Genomic DNA, 22,200 nt, shown 5'->3' with positions numbered 1-22,200 from the left:
GAGTGAAGGATTCACCGGAGGAAATCATGAAATCATGTTGTCTTGGTTACATCTGTGTTGTTGGTATCGAGGGATGTTACTTTGTTACAACGATTTTCGCAGGTGAGTTTCTGACTATCAAAGAAACGACAATGGATCGGAAAAGGCAAACGTGTATAGGCCAAGACCTGTGTTTCTGCACACCTTTTTCGGTGAAAGGATCAGAATTAAGAAAGACAGAAGTATTGCATTCGAAATTGGGTAAGAATATTTCTTTACAAATGTGGACTCCTAAAACAAGTATTGTTGTTGTGCCCCCAGACTTAAAAATAAAAGGAGTATGTCTTGCACATGAACGCAAACAAGCACATACAATTCCAGTAACGAAGATAACAGCTTCCGAAGGACAGAGTGACATTGCACAAATTGACATCTCAAGGATTGAGAGCAATTTTGGCGAGCAAAAACATGATGCGAATAATGGTAAGAAAGGAAACATGCTGCTAACAGTCTTGGAAGCGTCGTTAAAGAAAAAACTGAATCCAGAATATATTCACATACTTCCATGGCGCCTTAATCGTTCCACTGTCGTTCGATCAGCTCAGTACAACGGCGCTTCGAAACAATTTCGTTTATATCCTGGGCAATCCTTGAAAGAGGAAAGACTACCCGCGGAGTTAAAATTTGGTGTAAGAAATCCCAGAAAGTCGAATTCAGCAGCTTGCAAAAAAAGCGAAGTTCTTCGAACAAAGGCAGAGGTGAACCCGTATAGAGGTAAACTTGAGCCCCTTCTACTCCGAGAAAAACCTTCGAAAAATTTACACGAGGAACTGGTAAGAGAGGAAGCTCGGGAATTCACAGGAACTCTATGCACATGAAACCCTCATGTCACCTGTCTTTTATCGTGGATTTTCATTGTTACCGAATTGCAGACATTGTAACCAATAGAGAATTATCTTTGTAAATTAACTTTGAATGCAATCCAAACGTGATTACCAAAATCGCTACCCTTTTGGAGGCGCAGGTTGTTGAGACGAATTAGTCGTAACACATTCTAAACCATAGCAATAGTTTATTTAGAGCCTTGCAAAAAAAATTGATTTGTACATTAGAGCCCTATCGAATTTTTAACACTCCTAAATCATCTAAAGGAAACTATTGAGTTGGAAAAACGTCAGAAAGTGATATTATAGGTTTAAAATGCTCAGTAGGTTAATCGTTTGGCTGGTTCAAGGTGCATTTGAATTCGGTTTCGCAAAACTTTTTAAAGGGCTCAACTTCAATAAAAAGGCCAGCTTACATCTTTTCATAGCCTGTTAGTAATTAACCTGCGATTAAGATACCTCCAAAGGTTTCTTATGCAGGTCGCCTCATCAGTAGGAAAAGAATAAAATTTAACAGTACTTTCGTTGGTCAAAACTATACGTTTCCTTGCAGTTTTAAATCAACGAATTTTTGTATTAATACCACCAACGTTCGCTGTATGCACCCTTAAAATTCTCCTTTCATAATTTGTTGTAATTTTTCTACTGGAGAAAATATTCTTAATGCATACACCTTTGTTTTCACTCACCGAAGACGTGACTATGTCATTTATACATAATGGGCTGTGTAACGAAACCAAATTATAAAAGTGTCTATCTCTGTACAATTCTCATTAAAAGAAATGGGGGGGGGGGAGGGAGGGAGGGGGGTGCTAAATAACAACTTCAAGACTACGTTTAAAGCCTCAGGTGCATACAAAATATGCTTTTGAAGTAAAGGATTTTCTTAAAGACGGGGAACGCCTTTCACCGTCTCAACTTATATGGGAACTTTGATCAATTGGGAAAAAATGTGAATACTTATAGCCCATTCACACCAGCAAAAGAAATTTAGTCAAACCAGGTTTAACTGAATAAAAACCAAAAACTGAGCACTGAAAAAACTGAATTTTTCAAAAGTTTCTAATAGTCGCTAACTTGCATTTTTAATGTACTAAATTTGAAGTCGACAAACATCGGTGTCAGCAGCTTCTATGAAAAACAAATTTAGACGTGTTCAACAAAACAGCCTTAAAACATGTTTAATCTTTGGTGTGAATGGGGTATTAGTTACCGTCCAAGAATGTTATATGAAGGGTGCCACGACGCAGTTGATAAGGAACGAAAACAATTAGTGTTGACGTAATTTTCGCCAATCTAAGATGGCATCCTTACGTTGCACGTACACAAGACGAAGAAACAGACGAATTTGGAAACGTGTGAATATAAACACTCCTCAAGTGAGCGGTACAACCGTTTGACTGTTTTCACTCGGCAGATTTCCCTCATTTGGGTCAACCAAGCAGAGCCTATAATGATTGAAACGGTCGTCCGCAAGACATTTCGCCTGAGCCTGTAAGCAAAGAATAAAATCCTTACAATACAGTTTAAATTTAAGAAACGTTTATCAAATTAGGGCGTTAGGGCCAAACAGTACTACAACACTGAACTAGAACAATGTACTTTTCATGGTTGTCTGTCAATGACCATTTTGCAGTAAGTACATCTATTTGCTCTCTTCTCTAAGTTTTGAGGTAAGACTAAGAGACACCGAATAACAAATCTCCTTAACTACTCAGAAAAGAAAGGATATTCAATCGACATCTGCAGGGACAGTGATATGAAGAAAGGCCTTTCAATTTAGTAAACATTTGGTCGTGAGACTCTGAAACTTTAAACATCGAGGACTTAGGATTTTTTTTATACATATGATGCAAAGTTTGTTTCGAACCCATGAAATTCTTCGATGTCACTGTTCAGTTCGGAAGACCTTGCTTTAACAGTTTGTTGAGTGTCTTTCCCCAACGATTTGTGTTTGAGATAGATTCATTATTGTGTTTAATCATGAGTCAAAAGTGGACGATGCTCAGACTCTTTTAAGGTCGGAAGAAAACATTTAACTAAGATCCAACCAAAGAATCCAAAATGATCACAGGCTGCTATACCCACCCACTCATCCCCTGAGATAAGTTCATTCAAAATTGATTTGTTTGTCGACTTGCTACCATTCTCTCTTCATCCGATCCCTGAGGCGCACAGAATCCGTAAAGATGAATGGCCTCGGCAACAAGGTTGTTTGGTGCAAAGCTTGAGATTTGACTATATCTCTGAGAAATTTTCAGCCGAGCAAAAGAGGATGAAACTAATTTGGGAAGGCATTGGTTTTGCTTCACCTCGCTCTTTGATCGGTCTGTAAAATTCGTGCCCACCTCGCAACCGGTCAAATGATAAACCAAAACCAAATGCTACTTAGCTACTTGCGTTTTCCCGTCCTTGAGGAAATAGGCTTGTTCTAACTTTGCGTTCTCAGTGGCTTTTTGTGAGATACATGGGTTTGAGTACACAATGATAGCCATAAAGGATAATAATTCATCCATAAGCAAAAGTTTACGGTATTTTCAACAGTACCTTGAACATTAAATCTATAATGGTGGTGTCCTGACAATTCAATCACTAAATCTTCCTCAGTCGGCTCAACTAAGTCGGCGCTAAAGAGTTGATGAAAACGGTTACCTACGTGTGATGTCGCTTCGGTCTGTAGGAGAAACAAGAACAAAACTTGTTTCCAAAAAGTAGACTCCATGTTGTCAATAATAGACCAAAAATTATATCAAAGTATGAGGAAAAAATAAAAAAAAAAAATGAGCCGAACACACAGCAGGCGTGTGTCACTAATGGTCTTTCCGTCTTCTATGACCCATTACCGAATATAAAATTTATTTTATTTGTCTATTTATTGAAATTGTTCAAGAACATTAATCCAAATTATAGTAGCAAGGAGCTTGTGCCCCGCTGACTAGGAACTCAGTATATTATGACGCATTTCATTATTACATTATTACGCCACTTTACCAAGGCATATTAGGGTAAAAGATTATGAAAAACTTAGTACAGTATTTCACTGTAGACCAGGAAAAATTCGGACGGAAAGTGTGTATCATACGTCTAACCACGTATGTTATCCGCGCCTATAGCATTTTTAAGCATCGTTTAACGTGTGTATGTGTATGACTGTAAATCTCCCAGAAGTATCGGCAAAAATCAACGTCTGTTACACCAGTCAGTTCAAAATTATATTCATAGGAGTAGGCAGCCATCGTCCTCCTTTTTTGTTACACATGTTATTTGTTGGTGATTATTTTAAAAATTTCAATTCTGGACAAATTGCTATCAAACGGTTCAACTCAATAAACTGGTCTAAGAACGCTTTGATAACAAATAGTGATATACAAGAGAGGTTAATTTGTAAAAAATGCGCTCTGATAAGCTGAGCACAGGAGCGAGGACTCACGCGAGGGAACTGCCCTTCTACGTACGTTAAGGATCTTTCCACATCTGACCATCTGACATCGCAAAGTGGTGGAATTCGACTGGTGATTTTTCTCTAACATATTTGGGTGGAGGTATGATAAGCAACTGTCCCAGCAACTGACCCAATTACAACGAAAAAACCAACAAACAAACAAAATCACCTCACCTTTGACCTTTTTGGTCAAACTCACCTCAAGCGTCCTCATTCCATCGTTTTGTCTCATTCTTTGCTGTTTCGTCTCCCATTGACTGATAAATGCCTGTGAAAGTATGATCAAACTCTCAAACTTTTTCAGCAACTCCAAAAGCAAAACCTTTCTTTTGAAGTTCCCACTTAATTGGGTAATTAAAAGTACCAAATCGTTTCGTTGACTTCGAAAAGTCAAAAACCCATGGAAAGTGTATTTTCACTGATAAAGATATCGCCACTGACTGGATACCTCTAAAACAATAACGTAGCAAGAAAAGCTGACCGGTCATTTTCAACGTACTCGACTTTCGTTTCAATCTGTTATCACCCTAGGAGTGCATTGCATCTGATTTCTCCTTACAACATCACTCCTGAATCAAACATTAAGGTAACGAGATGAAATTATCATCAACAAAAGAAGCTCTTGATTGTTGAAAGGCTATTAAGGGTAAAAAGAAATATACGCGGAGAAAGCCAAGGAAGCAGACTTACCTCGAGAATTAAGGCAATAAACAGATTAATGATGAGAATAACTGAGATAAGATACCAGGCAACAAAATATAGTTGTGACCAACTGAAAGAAAAAAATTGAGTAAAGTTTAAAGTACAAGCACTACAGCTTGTACCTCTGTCTATAAAATTTTGACGTGTAAAGAAGCTGTTGTAACTACGCATGGTGCGAAAAAAACCCAACAGAGTTGAATTTGTACATCCCTTAATTCCATAGATAATTGCCGACGAGGATATTGACAGGAGGAAGAAAGGTTAACTTACCTACTCACGACTGCGGCGTACTCTTTAAGAAATACATGCCAATTGTTCACTACCATCAGATCCCACAGTACAACCAAAGCTGCCTGTAGATAAATGAACAAAACATGTTGAAAAAACCTTCACCTAACATGAGAGGGGGTAAGTTCCTTACGGGATAATTTGGTTTTAAATTGGCCACCGTGAAGAGTTTCCGAAGCTGACGTTCTGTGCGTTAGCCCTTCGTCAGAGAGAAAGTTTCTTTACACATGTTTTCTTGTGAACCTATCTTAATGTGTTTATTGCCATTCTGAGTTTCAAATTAACAAAACGCCGGGAAGGAGGCCCGCTGGATACCTGCATTCAGATTGCAGGCGCCAACGTCCAAATTTCAGTCGCGTTGGCGACCAACTGTTAGCTTGTAAATTTGGAAGCTCAGTATTTCGAAGCAGTTAAGTAACTGATTGTTTTTGTGCTTTGAGGTGACGGCAGAAGTTGTTTTTATAACAAAAGTGAGCATTACCCCAAAATCGTCGAAATTGTTGGCGTAGTACTGCAACTGGTCAAAAGAACCGCACTTTTGAGAAAGAATTCTGAGAATTGAAATAAAACACCGATCAAAACACACCTAATCAAAAATGCTGTACAGTATATCGTAACCTTTAACAACCAACACCTAATTCTTCGTATCGTCTGGACTACAGTTCTTAAAATTCAAGTTGGGAGCGTTAGTGGTCAAACCACCTTGGTTGATGTATCTAGTTATTCTCAACGCCTGTTTGCTTAGAAGTATACTAATATCCTGGGGAGATTCTACTAATTGGTAAATCTTGAGAATTTACTAAGGTTAAACTTACAATCAATTGAAACAACTTACCTTGTTTTTTCAGCACCGACAACTGACGGACTGGTCACGCCTTCGAAGAGCATCATTCCCAATATGGCAAACACATAATAAGAGGCCTGTAACGAGATAAGCCACTGTCGCAAGGAACCCAAAGCTTGTTCTTAAAACGTGTTTAGTCAGCTTTGAATGCTTTGAGAGGACCTTTCTGACTATTTAAACAATAATGGGAAAACCCTTCTTTTCTAGGGGCAATGAGAAGCAAACCCGGAAAAACAATTAGTCATGACAGCTTCATCTGAAGCTTGCCATCTAAGCAATATTTTGCTTGCAGCTATTTATGATTTTTATGCTGCAACTGTTTGTCGTTTGAGGTTACGATTTCAGTGGAGATGAGAATTATTTGTGAGTTTCTTTCAACTTGCAAGCAAAAGATATTCTACATACCACTATAATGCCCCCAAAAGGCCGCAAGTGTTTTAATAATTTTATCAGTGTTTCAACAATGAGGGAAAGAGACTGAAAAGGAAACAAAACACAAAACATAAGAGAAGATGTGAAAGTATCAACATCAGTAATAAGACTAACTCTTAATTGAGTGACAAAAATAGTTGGCACGCCTCTTCACTATGTGGTCGACAACCCTCTACTCAACAACCTGAAATCTTGTCATTCGTCTCTACTTAGTTACTTGAAAGCCTTCCACCCCACCTCCCCTCCCCCTTCCCCTCAAACAATGGAGCATTTTGTCAACATCAGGCGACATTGAAAAGGAGCTGGGAGAGAGATTACTTTTAAAAGTAGTAGAGCATGCACAGACTTTTGCCACTCAACGTAGTTTATAGGTCTAACAATTGCGCAATAATGCCGCCAATGGTGCATAGGAAATTAAGTCATCATCGCTCAACTTCCAGGAATTTTCTTAGTGAGACAAAATAATTTTCCTCCTTTTTCGTTTACAATCAAGTCTTAAATTGCCATGACTCTTTTGAACAGTACACAACGCGGGAATAGCTTCGGCAGCCCCGTCAAGCACATCCAAAATCGTGCTGCTTATACGATGAAGGAGTTAAGGGTCTTACATTGATGTTCATTGATTAACAAAATGCAAACTGAGTAATAGAGAGATAACTGTCGTACCTTGATGCTAGGAACTATTCTCAAAAGTCTGAAGATAATCAACATATTGATTACTCGTATCATGTTCGCTAAGGAGAAGATACTTTCTAGATTGTGTAGAGGTTGACTACTTGATGAGCTAAGAGCGAAAAGGAAAAAAAAACCTTTTAAAGTTCAATCTATGATATTGAGTATTTTCAACTTTCTATGACTAAAACAGACTGTTGATAAGGCTTTTCCAAAGACTCAAAGACATACCAACCCTGCATTTACTCCAAGAGAAAGATATGTAATGAAAAAGCAGAGAAAAGCCACGCAACACAGCAAAAAAGCAATACAGAAATAAAATTCGAGGAAGACGTGGAAACTGTGTATCATAACGTTTTTACTTACCTCGAGAAAGGAGGGCCAAAGATAGAGACATGGACAATCTCAAGGGCCTGAAGCGCAAACAATAGCAATTCGCTTTCAATCAACTGAATAGTACCAACTGATTATTCAAAACAGACATGAAGATCTTAAGAAAAAATATTCGGCTCACTCGACTATATTTCACTTTTTATGTCCTTTTCTCACCCTCCAAACTACCGTATTCTTAGTCCAAAGGATTAAGAACAACATCATAAATTCTTTGCAAAATAATTCTGACAAAGAACGCTGACTAAGAGCGCTTAACCCCTTCATCTTAAGATCAGAATGCATATTCTCCATACATTTCCTAGGCTGCTCACAAGGTGAATATTCTTGAGACCTTAATGTGTGATTGGGTATTGAAAGGAGAAATTTGAAGCTAGTCACTCTTAAGGGTCAAAAGGTTAAGTACACTTGATGAAATAAAATAAAAATATATATATACATACCACCAATAAGAGGGTAACAACACCACAATAGATATCAACCTGTGGAAAAACGCAGTCAGTTCTTTACTTCCAAAGTAAACTCCCAGTACCAGTTGTCACAAACATCTTAAGATCTTAAAGTCTTTCATACTTATAATGCATCCTAACCGGGCGTAACAAATACGGGCTCACAATTTTTATCAGTAAAATATGTACTTATTGACTGAGTGGGAGGGCGGACGGGAAAATATTTGTCTCGAGGTCATGATGCCCGACCAAACTCAGTCAATAAGTATTTGATCATACGAACACTAAGTGTTAGAATTTACGAAAATTTTGTTTCAAACCAAATACGATCGACGGGCGCACACAAGACAACCACAAAAAAAAAAGATTCTACAATAAGAACTTTTCCTTTGTTTTTTCGAGGCAGAACAAGAAATTCACGAAAAACACGACTTTTTTTAACTCTTTTCTGTTTTTTCCCTTAAGTTTTTGCGACAAAGCCGTGTGAAACTGTGCCAGACGGTTTTTTTGGTACCGACCCACGTCAACCCGTGTGGCCCTGTACACGCCAGCTTTCAGTATTAAGAGGCTTTAAGAAATGTTGCGCATAAAAATTCCTTATCCTTAAATATCCTCACTTACTAAGGATGAACGATATCTTTGCCAACCAATAGCCCACAGTTTTACGATCTAGCAAAAAAAGACAATAATTTAAAGACAGAGGGTCAGCCTGGAAAACTCTGCGACTATTTGAGGAAAACAAAACAAATGTAAACTAGGATGCTAAACACAACATCGGGTTTCCTTTCACTCCCCACCCCCCCCCCCCCTTTATCCAAAAGGAAAATAGTCAAAATAAAAGTAAGAAAGACACTCACACACCAAAAAAACCGGTTTAAAGGATGGAAATTTTCAGTGAGAAAGCAATGATCTTTTGATACCATCGTAGGCAAATAAAGGCTACGTTACTGCCTCATGTATCATCAACAATAATGACCAATAATTTTAAAACTGAAGGCAAATAACTAGAATCGGAATGCAAAATGCTTAACTGGACCTTAAAATACTAAAGCATCTTCTATTTGGCAACACAGATCTAATGTAATTCGGTTAATTTTGAGACCAGTATTTGATGATATAAAACTGTTTTACCTGTTCAATAGTATAGTATAGCACGAAAAAAAAGTTAACAATCTGCAGAATAAAAAAACAACGGAGACACAATGATCATTAGAAATGTGAGAAACTTCGAGTGTCAAAGATTAATCAATCTCCAATTTCAGATTGTCACAATTCAGTGTAAATGTTTACCAGGGACAGTAGGTTTTTCTAGTATAAAATGTACATGTAAATACTTCATTGCTATTCAGGTATTATATGTACGAATAAGAAAGTATGTGGTAGAGAGCCAGCACTACAGAGTTCTTTTTTTTATACAGCGAGTTAAACTTACGATAACCTATACAACCTTAACAAAACTATACAAATTATAGTCAATATACTTTTTTCTGGTACAAGGCTACTTTGTTTTTCTTACGCAACTATTTGCTGAAAATCCGTTCCAGAAATATTACTTACTGATAAATGAGAGTTGTTTGTTTTCCAAGTCTTGTCGTATTCAAAGTCCAGAAGGATCTAAAAAGAAAAAAAGAGAGAAGAAGGAAAAAAACTTTTCTAAGAGCTGGTGCAAAACCTTCCACCTCTTCGGAAAAAAAAAATTTAATTTCTCCAGGATAATAAGATACATGAAAAAATTACTCAGTTCTGATTGGTTAAGATAAATGCAGTTTTCAGGTAATTCAGAGCAGAAGAGGGTTAATTCAGTGCAAAGAAGTAACAAACCAGACACTCTGATTGGTCAATAATCAAAGAAACTCACAGATAGCTTGGATGTCGCACCATTTGGTGGATACGCTGAAAATTTGCGAGCGAAACAATTGCCAGCGTTTTAAGTAAGTTTTATTTCGCCACCACAAAAACAATACAGCAGCTGAAAAACAGCTCTAACAACGAAAACACTGTAAAAGGAAGTGCTCTTTGGTTGTCGGTTTGGAAAAAGTAGTGTTTAGAGAAGGGAACTTCCAAGGAAATCGAGAGTTACGAGCCGACCCAGCTCAACACTTTGCTCGAGCGACCCTACGCCGAAATTAAAAGCGAACATGGTTAAACCTCAGAAACGAAGATTCCATTTCATCGAAAGTGATTTGGACACAGACTGAACAATTCCTTGAACTATTTAGCCGGACTCTGAACTTCATTGTGCCTTAAAGATGTGAAAATATCATTGTATATTTTTGTTGTGATGGTACGCGGTTGTTTTGACCGAACGCACGGTTTGGATAAATTATTTTTGCACTTGATGCGCGCGCTTCGCTTATGCATAATTATGATGAGCTATCTCGTATTTTTTCATGTATATTATTAATACGTAATCACATGATTTTTCTTGTGCAATTTGGAATAAATAAGCACTTGTTAATTTTTTCAAAGACCGCAAATTGCACTCGCCCACTTGTTAGTCTTCTTTATTCGTGCTTATTTATTCTATATTGCACGAGAAATCAAGTGATTACCTATACTAACTGCACTAGGCTGCCATTTTGTTACACTAATACTTGAATAATTAGGGGTGCGAGCGGGAGGTTAAAATCTTTAGATCCGTGAGGTCATGAAACTAAAACAGTCTTACAATGCCGGTGATTGCTCCTAGTACTCTTCACACGTTTAACAATGACCTAAAATTTGTGTAGGGTGTAACAAGCGGTGTTTACTTCTCCTCGTGGGTAGAGTGCAAGAATCAAATCTGATGACTGAAAATTTCAAGTCAATGACACTAAAATTAATCAAAAATTCACGGTATGAATTGGTGGTATTTTCAGACAAATGCACGACTGGACGTTGGGGAAATATTCATAAACAAATTTATGTCGGAAACTCTCCTAAACGGCCGAGACAACACTGGGCTGAAAGGAATTTTCACGTTTTTCATATAAAATATTTACAAGTTACAACATGATTTCTAGTGATATTTGTTGTATATAAGTACTCGTGCGGAGACTAGAAATTGCACAAGCCCTACAGACTCGTGTAATTTTTTGTCTTTGAAAAATTTACTCGTGCTTATTAACAACAAATTGCACTCGAAATCATTATCTATACATTGCAAAGTGAAACGAGAGGCAGTGAAACGAGTGCTGAAGGAAAAGAACATTAAGAAAATGGCGGTAAAAAATCGAAAATGGGAACACTCATTTATCATTAACCCACAATCAATTTAATTAATTTGACAGTCCAAGGTAGAGAGGTAGGTGATTGAGGAATGATAAGCAAATACGCACGCACGCACGAACTATGTGCGCACGTAAGTACGTATGCATGTACGTAAGCACGTACGTGCGCACTCACTAACTTACTAACTCACTAACTCACAACCTGTGCCCTTGCTTCATACACTTACAGAACACTTACAGAAACAAGAAGCACGTTAACCCCAGACATTAAATCCCCGGCGTAGTCAAAACATCTGCTAGATACAATAATTTGAATCTTTCTCAGCAGAGGATTCTCCACGTAACTCATGGGAGGTCTAATTCGACGTCTGGTTACTTGGTCAAGTGCGTCAAACAAGTCTTGAAATTGCTTCGCATTAAGGTGACCTGTGGTGTTTTTAGCCAGGCGCTTAAAAGACAAGAAATAAAACAGCAAAAGTTGTAAATATCACCGAGAAAAGGAAAAAGAATCGCTAGCACTAAATTACATAATGAGAAGGACTATAAAGTTTGCAAACGATCTTAAGATGATTATCGCCCTACCGATCAAATCGCATGGCGGACCATTGACAACCAAGGATATAAATAATGGTAATTGAACTGCACAGCACAGCGCAAGTTCGATTTGAAATCACAAGTATGATTTCAGACCAAAATTGCACGACACAAGGTTCAATTACCACTTTGTTACATCCATTTTGAAATCGCCCAAGTACGACTTGGTCAGTTCAAATATTTTATTGATGCAGTACTGAGCTAGTTTGAAATTAAATTCATCCATTTTTTAGGGGGGGGGGGAAAACAAGAGTTTTGGAAACAAAGGTTGCAAAATTTGCCACATGTTACTCTTTGTCTTTCATTTTCCTGCAATTACATTGGTTACTTTAAACAAGCCTTGAAATCTGATTGGTTGTTTTGTTTTCAGTGTAGCCTCCTCATTGGCTGGATGCAAGTCAGTGAATCAAGAGCCGACCGAGTCCTTTTTTTTTTTGGCATCTGACTGATCAAAAAAGCCCTTAGGCGTCTAGTAACATACTTAAGCCTTGGACTCCTGGGAGTGACTAGCATCTAATTTCTCCTTAAAATGCCCTTCCTGAATCACACATTAAGGTCGCGAGAATAAAGGAAATGGTAACCAACTAAAGTAGCTTTTGATTTCTGACCAGATTCTCCTTGTCAGCACATTAAGAAATGTATACAGAAAAGTATGGAGAATGTGCACTCTGGTGTTTGGGTGTAAAGAGTTTAGTGAGTCTACAGCCAAAGAAATGCCGTATTTGTTTCCTCTGTGTAGCAAATAGCAGAGAATCATCGTTTCCCCCGGTCAATAGAAGCCTTTGACTTTTTACAGGGCGAAACAACTCCTTACCAACAATACGACTTGACTGGCTCTTCTGCCAATGTTTGCCTTTTCGATGACCGTTTTGGCGTCAGCTGTGCTTACATGTCCTCTGTAAAAATTATTAGACGAGAACACAAACAATTACTTATTGGTGCAAATGACACTGATATGCATAAAAATCACTTTAAAACTACAACATTGATTGGTCATCAGAAAAAAATGTAAAAACATTTGCATGTTATACTGACTTTAGGTACTTGCATTCTTAATATTTTTCTCATTTAGCCAATGAACATTGCACAAAAGGTTATTTTTCTAAGGGCAACGTTTTCGCGGCCAATTCGCGTCAAAAACTGTTTGCTACTTACAATGGCACATCGCTATCTTGATCTTGAATTTTAAGAAGAACCTCAAATGCAGCTCTGATTCCAACTCTTCGACGAAAAAAACTTGCTTGAAGCGAACTCTGGAGGAAAATTCAATCGTGTAACTAAAGCTTTGAAACCCTAATAACCATTGAATATCAGAAGAGCTAAATATTTATAAATTCATTACACTAATAACCTAGTATTACCAGCTAACAAAAAAAAGTTTGAGGCAAGTATTTTGCTTCTTTCCCTAAAGACAGTAGATAAGATGTTGAGGTGCATTTCACGTTACCGCTATCCAGTGGATACGGCATCCAATCAGGCTGAATCCATCAAACTCTGAACAGTTTCCACCGCAGATTCAATGATGGTAAAAAGAGAGTTTTGTTCCAATGACTAGGCTCATGTCATGCCGCACAAATAAACAAAGAAACCGTGTGCGCGCGTGCGACATGAGTGTACCAATAAGAAAAGACAAATTGGCAAATATACAGGCAATTAAAGAGCAGACTTACGGTCAGGTATCCTCTAAACTGGTTATATATGACAGCCGTTAACATATTCAAGAAGAAGTAAAGACCTATATTAAAGAAAAGAGGAATTATGGTACAGTATTGAAGAAGAAATTTCAAACTTGTTTAAAGGGGGTAAGTTTCTAAAAAAACTATGGTGCTGCGTCGGTGGGAGAGTATAACAGGGTAATTTAGTATTATCAACTGAGTAGATAAAACTAAATTATCCTTTTCAATAGCGTTGTTTAACGGCGTGTTAACGCAATGTGCACTGTTGACACAGAACAGACCAGACTGAGCACATTTAGATAGTACTGCGTTGAAATTGGACGACGTCTGACAAAAATGAGAGACTACTGTTATTGTTATTATAAACCTCCCCTGTGACGTGAAAAATCTTACGTACACAGTCTCTGCCGGGGCGTCAATAATCAGCCTGTAAGTAAACTCGGCGTATCCTCTTCCGATTTTTTTTCTTAGGATCAAAGGAACCTCTCCACAGGGTAGACCCTTCGCACCAATTCGATTTGCTTGAAAATCCTTGTGAGAGCTGGGAAGGAGTCGCGAACACTTGGACGCGCGAATCGTTTGGCACTCCATTAGATGGACTGGAAAAGGTTAACACAACCTTCAACTCGTCGTTTCAGTTGCCTATTTTAAAGCGCTTACTACTGCCTAATAACAGACGTTCTCATCACTACGTCCGTGAGGGTTACCAAAGTTTTACAAAGTTTGTAAGTAGTTACTGACGATTGTGGAGCGCAGGGTCACTCGATCAAGAAATGAAACTTGTGAAACATGAACTTCAGCTTAATATCTTTCCTCTAAGTACTCACCAATTATTGTAAAAGTGATGAAAAAAATTGCGTAGAATCTGTTTTTCATGTAAGCAGGCATCATCACTGATTCAAAACAAAGAGAAAACGTCTCAATTAGAAAGTCAACTCAGTCAACCAATCATTCATTTATTTACAAGTAAACCATTCATTTCAAGTCCTCAAGCGAGTAAAAATTTCTAAAATCCTTCCTAGACGGCTAAGAGTCTGTTTCTCTCTCGTTAAAGTGAAAGAAATATACTTTCTTTAGAAAGTGAAAACGTTTGGGCCTGAAGAGATTGGGGAAGACACGAAAACAGCAGGGCGTGTCTTGGTTGTGTTGTGAGCGAGAAAACTGGACCCAGCCCTTACACGCCATACCGCATCATGCAACCATCCGTTCCTGAGACTATAAGAAGAAAACAAAAACAGACTACTGGTTATTTAGATCTTTCCCTATTCCAGGTAATCAGTCAGTAAACGGGCGAGAAAGCAACTATGCAATCGTCGTGACTATTGCACTGGTTGGCAAACTATGCGTCTGGAACGACTAGAAAACAAAATACGCAGCAGAAGATACCAGGCAGCTATGAATTCAACACTGATTGGCCTGGAAAACCCAATAAGTCAGTTATAAGGCTAACAAGGTTGAAGTTCAAAAGTACTGAGTAAAAAGTATTTCAAAGGTTTCAGAGTAATCTCAAAGAAGTTTTGCTTGAACATGTTATTCTTACCATCTGGGTTATTAGCTGTAGTCAACAGAACCAAAAGACTCCTCAGAGATATTTCCAGCTTTGGGAAAAATTCAGAACCCTCACAAGCTGCACCACTGGCTGAATCATTATTGTGGTCACTACACGGGTAACTCTGAAATATTAATGCGGATTACAGCTCTTACTCTTTATGAGCGGTATATGATTTACTACAAGTCACATAACACTTACGCTGAAATGTGCGAATCTATAATTTGACGAGTCAATGTTTGTCAGTTAGAGAGTAATTTAATGGTACTTTACCGCAAGGGTGCTGTTATGTCTTGATGCCTTCCAGTGTGAAGAATATGGCATAACAAGAAAAAAAGAGAGATTAGAGAGTTACATGTAGTCAAAACTATAACAAAATTTTGAACGTGATTGGTCATCAGCAGCTTGATTTGAGGACACTAAAAGGACAGTGACAAATGAAGATTGTCACAGGACAGCTGGTTGACATTCACTATCACTATCCAATAAGGATGTGACAGGCAGTCACACAATATTCAGGCCTACAGTATAACAGCTAAAAGTAGGATTTGACAAAGTGACTTACTTGTGGGAACAGAAGCATACCACACATGGCAAAGAACCACAGGTGAAGAAGAAGAAGAAACAGCACACTAAAAACATGAGAGCACACTCAGCTACAATGTAAACTGTAAGTATAAGTAAATATGATGTCAGACAATGGTTCGTACCTGAGAATTTCTGGTACTGTTCTCTTTATTGCATGCAACTGTAGGAGAAATTATTTTGGAAAATATAAAACATCCATGTTTACATGTAGCTTTTAAAGGAAACACACAAAAATTTTGTGTTGAGGAAAAAACCAGGTTACTTTGTACAAATTTTGAGACTATTTTTGAGGGAAGCAATTACTGCAAGGCGTTGTTTCCCAAAACTTAAATGACCAGTTATTCACACAAGGTCTAACCCAAGTAGTGGGCCTTATATATTCTCTACAAGAGGTTTACTTTCATAAAATAAATATCCTTCCTTGACACTGTTCACAAAAATAAATGTTCAGATAAAAGATTCAGCTAAATTCAAGATAGTTTAGAAAGTAGTTTTGTTAAACAACAGCTAAACTTAGTTTAAATAACTGGCCCTAAGAATCACAGTGTAAGTATTGCAATGGGGCATAATGCATTGCACAGTTCAGGTTATGGTATATAACCTTCAGGGTATCATGGCCAAGTGATATAAATGTAAGGTTCAATTAGAGTCTAGAGGTCCCAGCCAAGTTAAATTGCACATGCTTCCAAGCAAGAGATCTTTCCACCTGTAGTGTCAATTTTGTAACAAAATATCAGTTACTCTGGAGAAAGAATGCTTTTGAAATCTGAAATGTATTATTTTAAAATCAATACATAAAATATAAAATAATGAATCCTCAATGTTATCTTGCATATAAGTACCAGGCTGCTCTTTCACTATTTGGGATTTTTTTTTTCAGTTTTATCTTCAGTTTGATTTTTCTCACTAAGCGCTCTAAATCTAACTTACATGTACAACCTTTATCATCACAAAACTTAAAGTTATGGTCAAACCCTCAGGCTGTGCAAAGCATCACTCACCAGTTTTTTCATTAAAGAAGAGTTTTGTATCAGAAAGAATGGTCTGAAAAGGCGGTGAATCCTGACACGCTATTAAAATAACAATGAAATATCAGCAATTTAATATAGACATTTCTGCTAGATAGGTCCTGGAACAAGTTTGGATTTTGTTTCATTTTTAATACCTTGCCTCACTGGATACTGAAAACCAAAACAAGCAAAACATATTAACTAAAAGTGTGCCACAGTATGCATATTAAAATGGTAGACAAAGTACAAAATAAGCTGCCTAACAGTTATACAATGTCTCATCTACTCATTTTCAGAATCATGCTCTCCCAGATTAATAACTCACCAGTTTACAGCCTGAACTGAGTGAGATAAAAACATCTATGAAGGAGATTATGAGTACCCCACAATATGACAGAAGCCATCTGTTCTTGATGACTTCCTGTCTTCCCAGCACATGACCCTGAAAATCAGAAGTAAACCAGAATTTAGAATAAATTCAAGTAAGTAGTATAAATATAGACCTATCTTAAATTCACTTGTCAAATAATTGAATAACAAATGTTGCAGCTACTAGAATATTGCTAGAACAAGCACATTGTGCATCTATATGAGAAATTGCCATCTAAAAATTTTTGTGGATCTTTGTGTAGGATCTTGAAAATGTTCAAATAAATGACATTTAATGCTCTGGACAGCTTAAAACCTTCAAAGATGTTTAGCTATGGATACTTTTTTTTTTTAATTTGGATCAAATTTTCAATTGATATCAGAGATCCATGCCTACAATATTTCAACACCATAATTGTAAAGCTACAAGCCTGAGGGTCATGCATGAAATCAGTAAAATCTAACTTTGCTATAGATTAATTGAAATGATCAGTAATAAAAAAAATGCAAGTAGTGAAAAAAGACACACAACCAACTCAAAAATGTTTACATAAAAGTTAAATAATCAAATGTAGACCAAAATTAGAAAATTAAATCCCAGTAGAGACCCTACCATACTTTGAGATCTAAAGGATCCTTAAAATATAATCTAAGAGAGTATCAAGAATTTTGATGTTAATAAAACTGTAATGGGAAGACAACCAAGTCAAAGACAACCAACCTTGACAACCAAGTCAAAGACAAAACAAAGAAGGAAGATGATTTCAAAACTCTCTGTGACTCCACAAGGAGGGTTAGGTCTCTTTCCACGAAACCGAGGATCAGATGATAGCCTTGAAATGAAACAAAGATTGCAGACAAATGATTCAATATTAAACACACACTTTTATGTCATATTGCATTTGACGTCTATCTCAATTTTATTCATTTTCATCCTTGGCTTGAATTTCAATCTCCTCTGTTTTTGAAAACAGTAATGAAAGAAAATGAGTTTGAAACAAAGCGAAGTCAAATTTAAACAGGGGGAAATTTATTAAGGAATTACCCAGAACAAGAATTTTGTGCTCTCTTCATTGAGTTGATATATTTTCCAATAACATCTGCATGTAGCACAGAGATAACAAAGCTGAAAATCTCTTTTATCAGTTGTACATAGAAGTAATAAACAATCTGGCCCAATCTACATGTGTTTTTATGTTTAATCGAAACAAATATGCAGCACAAATAACTTAGAAAATTCTGTAAGTCTGCTTGCTAATCGGAGAGTGTTTACTTTTAAAATTTGTTCCAAAGAATGCTATGTGAAGTATGTTAGGCATTATCAGATACACATACAAGTACAAAGACACAAATACTTACGTCAAAGAAGAAGGCTTTTCTACAAATGCCAGCATCAAGTAGAGGAAGATGATAAATGTGTATCCCCTGTAACACAAATTAGATCATATTTTTTTAATGGAAATATCAGTCCACTTCCATATATCTAATTATAATATCAGTCTGTACAAGATAACTCTTAGGCTAGGAATAAATTTAAAATTCCATCGATTAATAAACTAATTCAAAAAAAATTATTTCTAACAGTATCTTGGATTTTTTAAAAACTAAAAAGAAAAAATAGCAAACTGAAAAATCACTGCTAAGTCAAGTAATAACACAAAAATTGGCAATGTATTGCTCAAATGTTTTTGCCCTTAAAAGGATTGAAATTGGTCAAATTAATTATAAGTTTAAGAATTTGTCTCTCCACAGTCACTCATTAGTTCAGCAAAAAATAGGCCATTTTTAGCCACATGTAAACCTCTGCTTACTTCCAGATGACTGGAAGTAATCATAGTGGATGGGAACAAATTAATGTAGATCTCAACTATTAAACTTTCAAGGATATTGTATTTGCTGCTCAGCTATTAAAAATTTAAAATCAAAGAATGTCTATGGCCAGCTTGTGCATAAAGTACTTAATTTTGGGATGAAACATGATTGTGAAATTGTAATTATTGGTGTTGCAGCCATGCAAGGTTTCTCTTATCTCAAAAGCCATGCTTCCGAAAAATCAGAGAGAGAACCAGAAGTTCTTTTTGACTGATTGAAGTTAAAGATTTTGGCAATGAATTCCTCAGATTTTCTTTCGTCAGAAAAGCACAGGATTATTTTTCTCCTCTGCTGATCAATCCAACTGCCAATGTTTACCTAAGATAATTGAATTCAATCACGGTTCTTGTTTTATATCAGATCATAAACAATCAAAGCTATTCTCAGTATTAGGTTTGTGCCCAAACTCAACAAGTTTTTGTTCACTTGGAACTACTCCAATATGCTTTCATGCTCTAGCAACTCTGGGACAACAAATCACCTCAGTGTCTACATCTTAGTGAGTAACTTGTTTCTATATTAGAATCCCTGAAAAACTCATTTGCACGAGTTAAAAATGAATGTTCTAATCCCACATCATAAAACAGTACTCCATTCACTGTACATAGATGTTAGCAGTACAGTCAAACCTTGATTGTCCACACCTTGATTATCCGGATTTCTCAATTATTCAGACTTTTTTTCTGATCCCAGTTTTGTCATGAATATTTAGAAGTCATGATCAAGATTTGTAACCATATTCTTCGAAACTAGAGCATTAAAAAGTGAAATAAAGGCATGTTTGTTTCACTTTCAAAAAGTAAAAGCATGTGTCGTAACTAATGAAGAACATTTGAATGAGGTCTGAGTGGCTTAGACTTGCTTTGTTGCTAAGTGAGATTTCACACTCTATTGGCTCGTTCAGTGTGGTATGCAAGATAAACAAGCTACACAGCATCACAAATGTTTATTCACGATCATCATGTCCTTGATTTGTAAATGTTTTGTCTCACAATTAAATGTTACTTCCTTAATTTCATCAGTTTTTGTTCCTCATTAATGTTCATGTTCTTGATTATCCAGACCCTCGATTATCGAGACAGTATTTCATCTAGTCCTAACTAGTCTGGATAATCAAGGTTTGACTGTAGTTTAAAATGAGTAACTTTCATCTACATTATCTACATTATCTACTTTCTCTAGAAAATATAATTCTGCTTACCATCTGACAGGTTTGCTGTAGTACCACCTGTACATCCACAGTGACTTGCTGTCAACTTTGTGGTTAATTGATCTATACTATAAAAAGACATGGAAAGGATTTGGATTTGCATGTACATAGAAATACATAATAAGGGTTATTTATCATGCCACTCATACAGTGACGTGTGTGTTATTTAACCCTTTAACTCCCTGATCAAATTTTTAATTCTCCTTATTGTCAACCATAAAATCATAATTCTTATAATGTTACTTCAGAGAATTTAGCATTGGATTGACTAATTATTCCCAAATTGATATTTTTCTTTATTCTCATCACTTATCTGGTTAATATTGGATTGATATTCTATGGAGAAATTCTGTCCTAATCACCTTTGGGAGTTGAAGGGTTAAAACTGTTATGAAAAAACTCCCTGTATAACTGCTGTACTCAACAAAAGCCCTATTGCCTCACATATGACCCACAGATCCACAATGCAAAAAGAAAGAAAGAGAAACAGAGGCTGCCATATAACAGAAAGCTTATTGGCTGAGTACTGTTGAGCTGGATGGAAAAATATTTTGCCCTCAGTCTTCAAGGATGTACATCTCTGTGCTTGGTATATACAGTACATCATATCGTCACAAGCCAAATAATTCTCATCTGCCCCTTCAATAACTACACAGTTAAGATCCCAGAATGTTAATGACAAGAGGTTTAATGGAGAAATCTGAAGGACACCATTGAACAGTTAAGACAGAGCTGCTTTTTTATGATTTATAGCACAAATTTCTCCTTTTTTACAAATAAAGGAATAAATTTAAAACCAGTTCACAGCTAATGCTCACCCCTAGCAAAACCCTAAATATCACCTTCTTGGTTGAAAGAAAGATGTTTTCCACATCTCTGGAAAACAACCCAAAGGCATGATATTTGATAGAGGATCCTACAAGGTGGTTTTCTCTCTAATTGTTTCTTGAGGGAGGGGGGAGAAAGGGGCAAATTTTGTTTTATCATTTGACCACTACATGAGTTATGCCTTCCTTAACCTTAACAGTATAAAATACATGAAGAGGTGAGGGATATGGAGAAGTTAATCACTATCCCCATCCACTACTTCCTAGTAATTTGTTGTTGCTCCAGGCCTCTCCCTTCTGGACTACGAAAATTCTTCTTATTTCACTACAACTGGCCAAACCAAAATTAGGAAACACAATGACAATGAACTAACAAAAAAATTGGAGATGGCTTCATTACCTGTGCTGCATCTTCTACAAACACAGCTGCCTGGTTAATTGCATGTCCTGATATATCTAAAGAAAGATGAACAATATAAATACAATCAATTTTCAACCCAAATTTCGGCTTAAAAGTACAATCTAATGCAAAATAAATCATGCACTCCTTTAATTTTTATTAAATTGAACACTGGGCTAACAATCAGCGAAAGGATAGCGTCGATGGCATGCGGAATTGAGGGATTATACATAACCCCTTCAAATGAGTTTTGACTCGTTGTTGGACAAATATATATATTAGAAGACCTTTAGGAAACCATCATCATAGAAAGGACTAATATGTAGTATTTTAGGCTTTTAAAGTCGATTTTTGACTTAAATGCATTCAAGATAGCATTCTTGGAGTCAAATCGTCAATGTTGCAAATTAAGAATCGCCAGTGCTAATCGATAATATGAGACAAAGCACTTCTGTTCCCAATCTATCGAGGTTTGATTTTCCACAATTATGAGTAAAAACTCGCAGAATGATCACAAATACTTTACCATCGTCGTTAATTAAAAACCTTTGGATATTCTGCACCTCCATTTGTTCCATTACACGATCGAATGAAATTGTATTCGTCGCAGTCCCGAAAGCTTCGACCTTGGGAAAATAAAACACGGGGTGGGGGACTACTGCTGACCATTTGCGGTGTTTACCGTCATAATCAAGCAAAACACGGAGTGGGGGACTACTGCTGACCATTTGCAGTGTTTCCGTCAATCAGGGATGCTAGGGTAAGGAACTTTGAGATCGGGACCAGCAAAGCTTTTCACAGAATCAAGGATAAA

The 22,200-nt window shown here is 36.8% G+C and overlaps 1 protein-coding gene across 2 annotated transcripts; it reads right to left on the bottom strand.

Annotated features, from left to right (window-relative positions):
• Window positions 1-1,075: 1,075 nt before the first annotated feature.
• Window positions 1,076-22,027, bottom strand: LOC131769004 (two pore channel protein 2). 2 transcript variants are annotated; one of them, XM_059084727.2, is made up of 30 exons: window positions 21,913-22,027; window positions 21,387-21,442; window positions 20,151-20,227; window positions 18,437-18,502; window positions 17,799-17,910; window positions 17,034-17,150; window positions 16,700-16,768; window positions 15,821-15,858; window positions 15,676-15,742; window positions 15,384-15,410; window positions 15,102-15,234; window positions 14,389-14,454; window positions 13,556-13,620; window positions 13,041-13,138; window positions 12,700-12,781; window positions 11,530-11,739; window positions 9,640-9,696; window positions 9,214-9,255; window positions 8,704-8,751; window positions 8,077-8,115; window positions 7,610-7,656; window positions 7,238-7,355; window positions 6,545-6,616; window positions 6,131-6,216; window positions 5,777-5,846; window positions 5,278-5,360; window positions 4,996-5,077; window positions 4,505-4,573; window positions 3,411-3,537; window positions 1,076-2,355 (listed from the first exon to the last, which is right to left on the bottom strand). In XM_059084727.2, the coding sequence occupies exons 1-30, from the start codon at window positions 21,962-21,964 to the stop codon at window positions 2,312-2,314; spliced, it is 2,319 nt and encodes a 772-aa protein (XP_058940710.2). In that variant the 5' UTR covers window positions 21,965-22,027; the 3' UTR covers window positions 1,076-2,311. The 2 variants fall into 2 exon arrangements, with proteins under 2 accessions (XP_058940710.2, XP_058940712.1); XM_059084729.2 differs by having other exon boundaries at window positions 20,151-20,222; window positions 21,913-21,966.
• Window positions 22,028-22,200: the final 173 nt, after the last annotated feature.

Source organism: Pocillopora verrucosa, chromosome 1 (assembly GCF_036669915.1).
Source record: "Pocillopora verrucosa isolate sample1 chromosome 1, ASM3666991v2, whole genome shotgun sequence".
NCBI lineage: Eukaryota > Metazoa > Cnidaria > Anthozoa > Scleractinia > Pocilloporidae > Pocillopora > Pocillopora verrucosa.
This window is presented reverse-complemented; position numbering and strand designations above follow the sequence as displayed.